The 13,379-nt window shown below is 40.5% G+C and overlaps 3 protein-coding genes across 4 annotated transcripts; 1 reads left to right on the forward strand and 2 right to left on the reverse strand.

Annotated features, from left to right (window-relative positions):
• Positions 1 to 5,146: 5,146 nt before the first annotated feature.
• On the reverse strand, positions 5,147 to 6,443 carry foxi3b (forkhead box I3b). Its single transcript, XM_034092122.1, has 2 exons — positions 5,846 to 6,443; positions 5,147 to 5,694 (listed from the first exon to the last, which is right to left on the reverse strand). The coding sequence occupies exons 1-2, from the start codon at positions 6,441 to 6,443 to the stop codon at positions 5,147 to 5,149; spliced, it is 1,146 nt and encodes a 381-aa protein (XP_033948013.1).
• A 1,202-nt stretch (positions 6,444 to 7,645) lies between these two features.
• Positions 7,646 to 8,773, forward strand: syce3 (synaptonemal complex central element protein 3). The gene is made up of 3 exons (XM_034093427.2): positions 7,646 to 7,737; positions 8,131 to 8,239; positions 8,335 to 8,773. The coding sequence occupies exons 2-3, from the start codon at positions 8,131 to 8,133 to the stop codon at positions 8,484 to 8,486; spliced, it is 261 nt and encodes an 86-aa protein (XP_033949318.1). The 5' UTR covers positions 7,646 to 7,737; the 3' UTR covers positions 8,487 to 8,773.
• Positions 8,774 to 10,388: 1,615 nt separating this feature from the next.
• On the reverse strand, positions 10,389 to 12,956 carry lcp2b (lymphocyte cytosolic protein 2b). Of its 2 annotated transcripts, none has more exons than XM_034093426.2 (8): positions 12,872 to 12,956; positions 12,281 to 12,435; positions 12,119 to 12,184; positions 11,935 to 11,983; positions 11,473 to 11,548; positions 11,110 to 11,193; positions 10,838 to 10,987; positions 10,389 to 10,685 (listed from the first exon to the last, which is right to left on the reverse strand). In XM_034093426.2, exons 1-8 carry the CDS (start codon positions 12,889 to 12,891, stop codon positions 10,545 to 10,547), a joined length of 741 nt encoding a protein of 246 aa, XP_033949317.1. In that variant the 5' UTR covers positions 12,892 to 12,956; the 3' UTR covers positions 10,389 to 10,544. The 2 variants fall into 2 exon arrangements, with proteins under 2 accessions (XP_033949317.1, XP_033949316.1); XM_034093425.2 differs by having other exon boundaries at positions 11,935 to 12,019.
• Positions 12,957 to 13,379: the final 423 nt, after the last annotated feature.

Here is a 13,379-nt window from a genome sequence, read left to right on the forward strand (position 1 = left end):
TTGGATAGCATTCATGCTTTCTGGTAAGGTTTCAAAGCTGGCTAATGGAAATAAATGCTTACTGAACAGAAGCAGTCCCCTCCTTGCATACTAAAACCCAGCCTCGTAAAGTCTGAGGGATTCAGCTGGCATGTACACGACCCAAATGGATTCAGATGGGTGTCATGTTCAGAAAGTGGGTTTATTCCTTGTTCCATCCAGAAGGAACATTAGATACAAAAGCAATAATAATGACGCTTGTTATATTACATTTCTTCTTCGCCTTTATCAGCTTTGCCGTTTTTTTCCGGGGAGCTATCAGAGGCAGTTACTTAAAATATAACCAGAAGGAAGACTTTCCCTTACTGTAACATTCCCAAGCATGTTCCTTCATGATTTATCTTTTTAATCTGTTGAATTATTTTAGTCTGTATTTAAGTGGTTGACCTACATCACTAGAGTGTCCCTGAAAAAAATGAATGTATGGACCTTAAATCTTCACTGTGGCTGTCTGTTTCCAGCACAGCATGCCTTTATCAACCCAATGTTTTTATTATCAGTGTACTATTAGTCAAAAATGACAGAATAACATTACACAAAGCCTCTAATTTCTTAGATCACCTGTAGATAGAGGACACATTCTCCCCTTCTCCCTCCCTCCCCGGCAGAGCCCTGTCCATATCGCCATGTTTACTGCATGTTGACATGAAAAATATTTTAGGGTGAAATAGCAATGATTCATATATACACACTGTCTCACTGCACTTTTCCCCAAATCCTGTATATAAGCCATGTTTAGGAAGGGATGATCACTCGCTGCTCTATTCTCTGGAGTCTTGGACACCTGGAAGCACCTAGTTTTTCCAACAAGGAGCCGCTGTATTTGCATGCTTTTTATTGGAGATTGTTAATCCCCCTTGGGCAAATTGGGACTTCTACTTTTTCTTAACTGGGAGTAGGCTGCGGGACATTGGTGATGGCAATGGCATATTTAGGCAATCTTGTTAAGAGTTTTATTGTCAGGCAATGTTTCTGGAATCCAATTTTGCAAAAAGAATTTAAGGACAAATTGAGAATTGTCCAAGTAAGAGCAAAAATGCTCTTACTTGGACAATTCTCAATTTGTCCAATCAGCAGTTGGATACAAGCTGTGGTGGAAATTGTACGGATTCTTGGTTTTCTATTGACCTTTAACGGGCACAAAAAACGAAAGGTTATTTAATGACTTCAAGATAAAGGGCAAGTAGATAAAGGCTTCTTTCATCACCTGTATGCGTGTGTCTGGAGTGTGTGGATGTTTATACTAAACACAAGCAGCTAATGCAGAGCTGAGGCACTGGGCATGACGACATGTCTCCAGGCTTCACGTTCTCTGCTACCGTTTACCAAACAGCCTCGATAGGACGGGACTGTTTTAGTAAATACAGAAGGTGTGTGTGTGTCCTTGTTTGTGTTTTGGGTTGACTTGGTACCAGGACAGTTAGATTTCTGCAGGTAGCAGTTATACAAAAATCTCCTCACTTTTGAGGGAATGAAGTTGAGGAGATTTATGAGCTGTCAGACTTTCAACACTCTTTATCCACTGTGCAGTGAGGTGTGGATTCTTTCTTTCTGCAAAATAATCAGGACAGTTCTTACACACACAAATCTCTCATCTCTCGCAAGAACCTCACAGTGTAATCATTCTTTGTCTTGAGTTGATATTATAAACATCACAAACTCGCACTGCAAGGACACGTACACACACGCACACACATCAACAGTGAGCGTGAGGGGGTGTGCGTTCCGTTATTCGACAGGTGTGTGGAAGACACGAGCCAGGAAACAGGGCAGCAGGTGTAGATGAGGATTTACAGATTTTAATCGTATAACTCTGTTGAGCAATACTTCTACTGCTTGAGGCAAAGAAGGTCCATAGCTACAGTAACATGTGATGGATGCTGTATTGGGAATCCCTGCACCTAGAGAAACTGTGACAAATTCCATTTCTAGTGGCTTGTGCACCAATGCTTCATAGTTTTGATTTGGATACAGGTTGCTATACAATGCAATATTTACTTAAGTCAAAGGCCTTGTTATAATTTAATTAAGATCATCATTTCTTTCTCTTGTATCTTATTTTTTATATTTTAAGTCAAACTATATTGCCTTAACCTTTAAATGTTTTTCTCATTTTATTTGTAATGCTCTGACTTCTCTATACATTCACTCTCACATTCAAATTCCATCTGCATAAAGGATGTTTATTAAATAAAACTGCCTTGCCTATTTGGAAAGAAAGCAGAAAAACCAGCAGCTGACTTTTTTTCAACTAGAAAGGAAAGAGAAACTGCCAGGAGGAAAACAGTATAATAACTGAATGTTGTTCCAAGTTAGGCAAGTGTGTAATCTGAGTTTGAGGCTTACTGTCCAAAATGAAAAATGTGCAAGAACCAGACAAAGGATGTTATGTATCAACATAAGTATTGTGAGATTTGATAAAGGCAAGTTGACTTTAGTTTCATCAAGTCGTTAAGTAGATCCCTCAGGTTTTTCCGTTTCTTATCTGGGCAGCTTCATCAGGAACACTGCCTTCTCCTTCTGACCCTGTCATCCCCATTCTTGGTGTGATTAACGGCTACAAATTTGCATTGGTTGTTATTGAAGTCTCTTAAACAAAAGCCTGATATTTGTCATATTAAAAAAAAAGGGCCACCAAAGTTCTTGATGCCACATCATTCAACTGCCAGCCCGGAGTCTGAACAAGCTAAAGAACAAGCTAATTGTCTGCACCAGCTATCCATGTGCTAAGACATTTTGGGATACAAGTGTGGCATGTTGGGACAGTGATATACTAATATTTACTCCACTTTTAGTTACACCCAGAAAGCTCATGATCCCCTCTGTAAGCTATCAATCTGCAGGAAGAGATCATCTATTTGCATATGAATTTGGCACAGCCATGTTTCTCCGAATGACGTCTATGGCTTAGTGTGAGGCAGGACATTTCAGACACAGCTAATAAACTGAACTTTATGATCCATCCAAATGGAACCTCAGCCCTTTAAAATCAGTTATGCAAATGTTGACAGGTTGACCGTCTAACCTCCAACCACTTACACACTTTGCCAATTGCGCCAGGATGTTAAATTCCACTGGTTCTCGGTTAGAAGTGTGGGTGTCTTTCTTTCTGTGTTTAGTATAAATGACTGTCATGCTGCCTGTGTTTCGGGGTAAATAAAGGCCTAAGGCTGACACCGATCAAAGGGTTTATATTTATTTTAATAACAAGGGTGCAGGACAACTAGAGAACAGGAATAAAACTGGTAAAATGATTCTATTTGTTACAGTTGATCAACTATAACATTAATAATATTGTATTTAATGATTATGTAACATTTTGCAGAGGGAACCACAGACTCATAGAGTATAATGTGTTTGAAATGTACAATGTAATAATATCCTATTATATTAGTGTTTAAATTACAGTTTGTTGTATCAGACATATAACAGATATTAACATATTAGCAATTGTACGTTTATTATTACTGTTTTGTACTCTACATTAAGAGCAATAATCTGTTTTTCATCATTAATGTATGTATTAATACTTATACACCACTATATGTTGCAATTTACACAATTGTACACATTACTTGGTGTGGAATATTTAAGCACATTTGCACTGCTTTGCTTAACTTCTTATGTTAATATAAATATTTGTATTCTATTTTATTTTGTCCTGAAATTGCAGAGTTTTACTTTGACTTCTGATGTTTAAGACTGTATTCTATTTTACTTTATTTTCTCTTTGTATTCCTTCCAAACTGTCACACTACTCTCCCGTGATAAATACATTATTCTTTATATTACTACATGTGTTATGTATACCACACATTGCTGTATGTATATTTTGAGTACCTTTGCATGAATATGAGTCACTGGAGAAACTAACCTGAATGTCTTTGTACAGCACTAACCTCTTTCTTTGTGAATACATCTCCTAACTTTGACTTGATACACACAAGAGGTTCTTGATTTACTTTCATAAGACTCTCAACTATATGTGATGATCGTAGTTGTAATACACATACTGCAATTGTTATGTTGAGTGACAGTGTTTATTTAGCCGTTAATTCACGCCTCAGCATCTTTACAGCGTTTTACAGTTGGTCCCTCTCCACAGATAGAGCTGCTTGCATCCAGTCAGCAGTATCTGTGCAAAGAGGGACAGCATGGGAATGTGGATTTTCACCGTTTAGTAGAATCAGTTAACAATCCATCACACAAAGATCGGGTTTCACCGACATGCAGGTTCCACTCTACTGGTCATCGCTTTTTTTGACAGTTTTCTGTCAGTGAACGCTCACTTTCTGTCCTAACTTTCTTTTTGAATGGGTTGGATGTTTGAGAGAAATCTTATGGCTCTTTCATTTGAATAAAATATCATCCTTCATGAACATAAAATGAGAAATAAAGTGTAGAGTGTATTCCTTTTATTTATATCAAAAACACAACATAGATAGCATACCATACATTAGGAATGATATTTTGTTTACAATAACCAACAAACCAACAATAAAAATGCATAACATTACATAACACATTGACATATTTACAAGATAAAATTACATGTTCAGACTCCAGGACTCTAACTTCATCAGATGTTAAGCTTTACTACTAGGCCTACGAAAAAAACATGAAAGAAATTCTACCTTTAGTTAATTCCTACACAGACTTAGTAGACAATGGTGTAATTCAACTACTACTCTAAATGTGCTGCCTGAGCGCTGTATGGGTGATACCATCAAATAATCTCAGATAGCAGTGTGGAATGGCCTGATGTCAGCAGATAGGATCCAGGATCTGTTAGTAATGAGTCAGATCTGATAGAGACCTGCTTTACTTCGAATAAAAGCTGACTGAGGATCTGATAGAGAGGCTGACTGCGGTTTTAAGGGAGGGACACTTCTAGTCCATTGCTACTGACTCAGCTGTTTCTGTGGGAATCAAAGCCTTTTTACTCTGATGTCACACGCTATAGTGATCTTCAACTGCCTCAGTCAGCGCAAACTCTGTGTTTTTCACAACCGCACAAACTGAAGTGACCAGACAGGTAACACTTCCTGTGGAAAGTCTTTACCAGAAACCAAACATTCTCTCCCCCCAACCCCCCTTTAATGTCTTATTAAACTTCTGTGCCCTCACGATGATAGATGATTCCTGTCGAGCCAAGTGTTGGGTAGAAATGCCCACTGGACGCACTGTACTGGCTGAGGATGGGGCTGGTGTAGCCTAGGGAAGAGTGGGTGGGTGAAGAGGAGAGCACAGTGGAAGCTGATACTTGGGGTCCCCACTCTTGTCCGCCTGAGTTGGGTGAATAGTTGCTAAAGGTTCCAGGTCTATGAGGCCCATCTAGGTTGATCTGCAGTGGCCGACTTAACCCATCACCCCCCACCTCATTAGCTACTGTCACTCCAGACATCTCGGATAAGAAGCTGCTGAGGCAAGGAGCGGGGCCCGACGATGAAGGGGAGGGGATCCGGTCTGCCGTGGGAGACATGTTGAGGGCAGATGAGTGTTTGGGGCTTCCCCTTTCGCTGTCTCCTGACTCCGGAGCCCCTGAGCCATCTCCACCGGAGAGGGAATCAGACTTCCTCTTCCTTTTGCGGCGGAAGTTTCCATTGTCGAACATCTTCTCACAGTTTGGGTCGAGTGTCCAGTAGTTGCCCTTGCCTGTGATGTAAGAATGCAGAATTAGTGAGGTTCAATTTGAATTTAAAAAAAAGCTTTATACAACACACCAATAAAACACGATGGTACATATGCCCTTGTTGGGGTGAAATTTAAAAATAGAGCCATAAGGAAATCAAAAAGCAAATATTACCTGGATCATCCTCATCTCTTGGTACTTTTTTGAAGCAGTCGTTGAGTGACAGGTTGTGTCGGATTGAATTCTGCCATCCAGCTTTACTTTTATTGTAGAAGGGGAAATTGTCAGCCACGTACTGATAAATCTGGCTCAATGTCAGTCTCCTGTCAGGTGCTCCGTGGATAGCCATGGCGATGAGAGCGGAGTACGAGTAGGGAGGTCTGACCAGCTTCATCAGGTCTTCTTGTGAGGGGAGAGAGAACCAGCTCAGCTCCCCTCCTGGGCCCCCAGCTCCAGCAGGACCCAGGTAGGGCCTCTGCATGCCGTAGTGCTGGGGGACAAAGGGGGGGCCTGGGTTACCAGGTGGGCCCGTTGTAGCCAAGTAAGGCGGTGTGTTGATCCCGGTGCCGTTGAACCAGAGGTAAGGGTTTGGGGTGGAGGTGTAGTCGCTCAGGTCGTAGGAAGTCGGAGCGGTGCGCTGAGGACTCGGCAGTGAGGGAGGGGGGTAGTAACAGTCACTGTACATGCTGAGCTCAGGGGGCTCCTGACCCAGGCTGGGGAACTGCGGGCCACACCGAGGTGGAGACTGGCCCTGGGTCTCAAATGAAGACATATGAAATGTATTCTCACCTCTTTAAATCTCCTTTTGCCTTTCTCCTTTCTGTGCCAATGTTCTTTGTGGAGCGGTATTGTCAGAAGTCCCGAAGTCCTTTTCTTCTTTAGACGTTGGCAGGTATTTGAATGTGAGTTGATCCAAATGATGGTGTCTACACTTCGAAGTCGTAGGCTCTTCTCCACTCTCTTCTTGTCTGTTGTCCCCTCCTCACCTGACTTACCTGCTTTATCTGTTTCCCTGCCTCATGTGATTGGTTCTTTTCTCAGGTGAGACCTTTATCCTGTTTCCTCCCACTTTTTTTTCATTCTGTCAGCTTGTTGGTCTCCAGGTTTTTTTTTTAACCTCAATTAAATATGTTTCCACTCAAGCTGCTGCTGCAACATTGATTAAGTTCACTCCTCTGTAACTTTTTGATGATAATGATGAAAATGTAAATTGACTTCAAAGTTTGCCCTATTATTTAAATTCTACATGTTAATAAGCAGTACATAACAATTGCTTGAGTAAACACTGAACAGAGTAGTTAATATGAAGATAAACTACCATCCCGAAGACAATTGTGTGACTATGTTCTTGTTCTATATAGATAGTATTTAATTATATATTATAAAGTATTTGTATTAACTGTAAAGATTGACCACACTCCGAAAATGGTGATATAGCATAAAAGCAATAGCCTCTTGCTCCCAGATTAAGATGTAGAATTATAATCATAAAGGATGATAAGTAGACCATGAAAGCATCAACTATTACTAGTAACTAGTAACAGTGTTAGAATATCGGTAGCGATATATAGTTTAATTTTGAATACATAGTATTTTGATATCATTTAAATGAATACGAAATTATTGGGGACATTGCCCATATCCTTTCGTAATCTAGAATTTCACAAATTAAATGATCACTTTTTATAATTGGCCACAGTGTTGGTGTTAAATGGCATGTTATCATTATATCATGCTGTTGCGTTTTTTATTTCTTCTCGTCTCCCTATTAAATTGGGAGCAAGCAGACATTAAGCAGGTCATATCCATTCTTACACAGTTTAGTCTACAAATGCAAACATGTAAAAAAGTATATCAAATAATTATATGAAAAGGGAACCTTAACATTAGCAATAAACATATATAAAACATATATATATACAACTATATATATATTATATATCCTACGATTCCGGATAACATCATCATGTTTTCAAATGAAAAGTCGCACTGCGTCGGTTTTTTTGGGTTAGCGCGAGACCTTTGTTTTGAGTTCAAACCAACTTGCCGAAGAACAGCACTCAATCGTAAGTGTTTGCATTTATAAACTAGTTAGTACATCTTCAACCCATACACTGATAGAATAAAACTTAAGCTGATATTTGAAAGTGTTTGTGTTGCTGTTGACAGTTGGAAATATGTCAAACCTAACTTACTTAAGAACCTACGATGCTAACTTGACCTTACTAACTGTGGTTAGTGAGATAGCTAGCTCTATTAGCTACCATAAACAAACATTAGCTACGATTAGCAAACATTAGCTAACATTAACTAAAATTAGGCTTTTCAGCCGGGACAAGCTAGCGTCAGCAACAGCTTGCTGGCGTTAGCTAAAATCCGTTTTATTTGCGAAGGTAGTGTATTGTTACTGTTTAACAAACCGACAGCTGATACAGTTCGTATGCCGGTTTATTATTTAGATGGCCGATTCATCTGCGCTGCCTGAGCTTCCACAAGAAAGCATCAACGACGCCTTGCAGGTGAACAAGGATTTGGAGAGAGTTATAGAAGCCGTGGAAGATATATCCGGTAAGTTACTTTGTCCGCTTACAGACACAGTAATTGATCGTTTGTTGTGGAGCTGTGTTAGCTAACATACATGTACTTTTTCTGTGCACCTGCAGTGCAGTTGACCTGGATGGGTTATGACATGGTGGCACTGCGGACCAGTCCCGAGCTGGCGACTTCTATGCAGAAACTGGAAGAAGCATATAATAAATGCAGAGCTATTATCTGTGGAGACCGACAAGAGCCCGAGTCAGAAAGTAGCATTTGACCTGAGCCCAACACCATAGCACCTACTCAGATGTTTATATCAGAGATTTTAGTTGACAAGATTACACTGAGACTAAGTGGAATGCTTGTAAAAGTCGTTTTTATACGTTGCTATGGAGAATGTGTATGTGGACCGATGGTTCTGCCTTTTTGTCTTTAAAACAGGATTTCATATGCACTAATGCTCATACTGAGCTCTTTCAGTGTTTTTATTGTTGCATGGCCTGCACAATTCGCGTGTTTTGGTGGTGATGGAGTGTTCTGTTTCTCCTGAGTTGAACAATAAAAAAAGAAAAAGAAAATAAGTTCTCCTGTGTTTTTTTTAATAGACATAGACAGACATGCCTGGCACCTACTTTTGTATTGTATTGCTTTCATTATAGCTTATATTTTAGTTTCGATGTAACACCAGCAATAAGAATTACATTTCAAATGTGTAAGATCTTGTGTATGGTATGTATTAATGCCATACACATTAAATTAATACCATACTGACAAATCTTGTTTCATTGTTATACAATTGTTTTTCAGATGGATAACGCAGACACAAACCCAGAGCAAGCTCCCTCAACTGCCTGCATCGATCTGGTAAACATACTGAAAAGGCTGGACTCCTTATCTTACTGCGTAGATCAACTGGCATGTAAGTCTGACAGTTTTCCCTCAATCTGCTCCTTTTACATAAAATAATAATTGAGGCTTGCTCACGGCAAGTACGATGATCTTGATGATCGATCTGCAAATATGCAAAGCGCTTCATGTAACTGTTATCCTAGATCTGAAATGTGATAGCAAGAATTGGATTATATTGTACTCCAACTGCTGCTCACGTTTGCCTTGCTTTGCTTGTGAATGTCAGATCGCTCTCGGCTGATGGGTAGATATGAGTAACGGATGAAATCCACACACATGGTTGTCTATTATGCTATTTGATGATAGGCATGATGTTTGAGTTTATCTTTTTTGCAAAGAGTAAAGGCAGTCAAAGTTCTCTGCTTACTGTGTTAGGGACATATATTCTTACTTTATACTTTTAATGCCTGAAAACAAGTGTCAGAGGTTGTGTTTCTTTGAATAAAAACATTGTTCTGGCTTTAAAGCAAGACATGAATACACCAGTTCATACTAAAACAAAAGATAACCTGTTACTTTAGGGAGCTGGTGCCCGTTTTAAAATAGAAAACCTACTTAGTCTAAAAAACAGAATGATTTTGAGCAACGATGAAATGCTCATTTAGTTTGTCGGTGCTGTTTCACCCAGAAATAGCTTTGATTGTTCCAGCTGTGCTCCTCTATTTTCATTGTCAATCGTACAATAATTCTGCTTATCACTCAGATATCTACCTCATTTAGTATGCACACTTTTAGTTCAGTGTGATTGAGAAACATAATCAAAACCTGGTAACGATTCGCATGCTGAAAAGATGTGATACGTCAAGCAATTGAATTGCAATTTAAAGTTTACTGCTAGTCACTCCTGATGAGTAATATATCTTTGTGTCGGTACAGTGAATACCAGAACTGACTAATAATACGATGACAAAATAGAGAGCAATGTATGCTATTTTATCTCTCCGGTATCTCCCTTTTTATGTTCTTCCATCCTTGGTGTAGAACTTTCTATATATGTTGAAACTTGACTTTTGGACCATCTAAGAACTGTGTTGACCCGAGGCTCTTCTTCTAAAAGGAGGTATTTGTTTTCCTCCTGCAGTGCAGACCCAGCTGAGGCAATGTGATCTGATCGTGTGTGTTGGCCACCCTGACAAGAAGCCTCCTCTGAGAATCCACGAGGCGCTGAAGCAGCAGCCCCCAGCATGACTACTTGAAACATGAAGAACAGAGGTAATGCCGTGTGTCTGGGAAAACATGGTTTAATGAAATATACAAACCACCAGCCATGTTGAAATATTCCCTTTTTCCCCGTTCTGCTTCGTCAAAATGCAAAAGAGAAATTGCAGAACATTGACCTTGGTGATTGTGAAAATGGTGACATTTGTTTTGGGTTGTTGATTGATGTGCACACATTAGCATACAGAAACCAAGGTAAACAGCCCCATTAGGTTGGTGCTGGTCCGAGTCCCGCAGGGTGCAGCAGACGGCACTGGTTCTGTGCTTCAGAACTCCGGTCTGTGGCATCAATGAGCAGCAGAGGGGTGTGTGTGTGATGGGTAATCATCTCCTTCACCCCGGGGAAACTCTACAGCACAGCGGCACACAAGAAAAGATGACAGGGACCTGATGACGCAGCACGAGTCAGCATCAAACACACCCCGAGGCGTGCCACAAGATGGGGACACTTTTCGGACTGGCATTTTCCCTCTCATTCTAACAACATCACTCTCAGTTTACCTTGGTGGTTTTGAGGCCGGTGCCCAGGGAGTAGGAGTTGCCTTGGTTACGGATCATAATGTTGTAAACCTTGCCTTGTTTCAGCAGCATCAGGGTGTAAGGCTGCTCAAGTGCGCCCTGTGAGCTGTCCCTCACCACAAACGCTCCGTCCTAATAACACAAATGTGGACAAATGCACTCGGCGTATACTTTCAGTCAGTATAACATGATTTTGTGTGTGTGTGTGTTTTCAAGAAAGAGGAGGATGAGATATGTGAGAGGCAGCCCCTGACCTTGTTCATCTCTCTGAGAGCAGCTTCAGCTTCACGTCTGGTCACCTTCCCTCCATACCAACTGGGATCCAAACCCTCAATGCACTATACAAAGACAGTCGGCTTTATACATCATTTCCTCTTCTTTCTCTTTTTGCAGTGACAAACATGTGTTGGACATTATTGTTGTTGAAGCACAAATGTAACAGATATTTCCATGTACCCAAGCTTTTGAATTAAATGCAAGTCTGTAGAGTTCAGCAGACATAAGGGTTGCACCGTTGTGTTCCTTTTTACAACAGCGCCATCTGCTGGTCGAGTTCCCAAAGTACTGTGGTGTTCTAAAGCTTGGACACTCATGTGTGATTCCACTTTGATTCTCACCTGTGTTGGTTCTTGAATTGATTTAACCGGAGCAGGCTGTGTGGGCGCTGAAGGAACTTGATAGTGTTTACTTATTCTGGGGGGGAGAGGTTAAATGGAACATCAATGAGAAAACCACAATAGCTCATTACCCAGAGCATACACTTTTAGTTGTTTGGCAGACACCTTACAATACAATTTATTCAAGGGACCCCTCATGTATGCCCCTGTGGATAGTTTGATGTAGCCGTTTTTTACACGTATATGTCAATTATGTTTAGCAACACAAGATCAATGTATTAAAAAGATTATTAGACATGTATACAAATATGTGCGCCATTACCACGTAACACCTATAAAACAAGGCAACTGACATCAATCCGAATAAAGCCCAAATTTGGATTAGGCTGTTTAAAGTCATTCACTATTAGTTCAATTATACTTTGTATCCTGATGATTGAAATGAATGAATCTGAAAACTACCTGTTGAACACATCTGTAGCTCTGGGGATTCTGGGTTTTGGGATCCTGCCTGTGAATGAGCCGGTAGCCTTGACAGCACTGCCCTCTAGTGGACATGAGTGATAGTGCAAAACAGAAAAGTGTAGTATTGTCACACGATGACCACATGTTGCTGTTTAACTTTTACACAGTAATCAGTACATACTTGATTTTGCAACGTCGATCTGGGAGGGCTTCTTGCTCCTGTCCACAGGTAGATTGGGTTGGGGGGCTTGGGTTCAGAAAAGGGAGACATATTTTTACAGAATGCTTGGAGCATCATCATCGATATGTCCGGTGATCGTGGAGTTTTTAAATGTACACTTACGTAGCGCATAGACAGGTCTTTGAGGAATAAGGCTGTTGCTTGTGGTCCGAGGGTATGCAGCCTTTGACTTCCTTTCAGCAGGGATCGGCTCTGGAGCAGCATCTGCTCGCATGCAGTCATGGAAGAAGTAGGGGAGACCAGGGACAGTTGCAACACTTTTTGGGTTTGTCCCAAATAAGTAAAAAAAACATTTACAATAGGATAGCCATTTTGCTATATTATACATTATCAATATGTCAGCTACTGAAACAATGTATTTAAGATGTTTTTATGAAATAAGTACAGGTTGGAAAATGTATTTTAAAAAACAAAAACTCAACTGTTACAACTGTCCTCGTGTACAGGGACAGTTGTAACACATGTCAGGCACGGTTGTAACATGTTAATAACGGTTACCTTTTTAACACTACATGACAACAAATAGGGAAAGCTGTCAAATTCTAAGGCACCAAGATTTGAATGGGGTTTCACACATCCTCCAACAAACAATGAGCAATGAACAGGATAACAGATAACACACACAGCATCATCCTCTGTGAACGATTAAACTGTTCTCTGAGAGGTGCTTCTACCTTAATTATGTAGACCTACCTCCTTTGAGCTGAGACCATAATATAAATCAGCTGCCTCCATCAGGTAGTCTCTCAAAAGCATCTCCTGCTCTGTTGAGAACACCTTCTTTGGTGTCTCGTAGCCTACTCTTGGGGGTGTTTGTGATCCCTGACTCTCCAACCTCAGCCTCTTGTTATGGAACCGGTACAGGGTGACATGGCATATATCCAGGGACTTTGCCACTTCCCTGAATGATTTGCCCTTCTCAACTTCATGTGAGGACCTCTGCAGCAGAGCAAGTGGCACTCCCCTGTCTGTCTTCCTCTTTCTGACATTTGGCATACTGTAAACACACGCACACACTTTATTTTTTTATTTTATTCTGTCTATTTGTACAGGGACAATGCACACCAACCAACAATACAACTGTATGCTTGAATGAACAATTGATCATTCAAGCAAATGAGCCATCATTGTAAATGTGCCATGTTACAACCGTCCCGTTACAACCGTCCCAGGACCACCAGTCTTGCTTCCACCCCCTGTG

This window comes from Pseudochaenichthys georgianus, chromosome 10 (assembly GCF_902827115.2).
Source record: "Pseudochaenichthys georgianus chromosome 10, fPseGeo1.2, whole genome shotgun sequence".
Classification (NCBI taxonomy): domain Eukaryota; kingdom Metazoa; phylum Chordata; class Actinopteri; order Perciformes; family Channichthyidae; genus Pseudochaenichthys; species Pseudochaenichthys georgianus.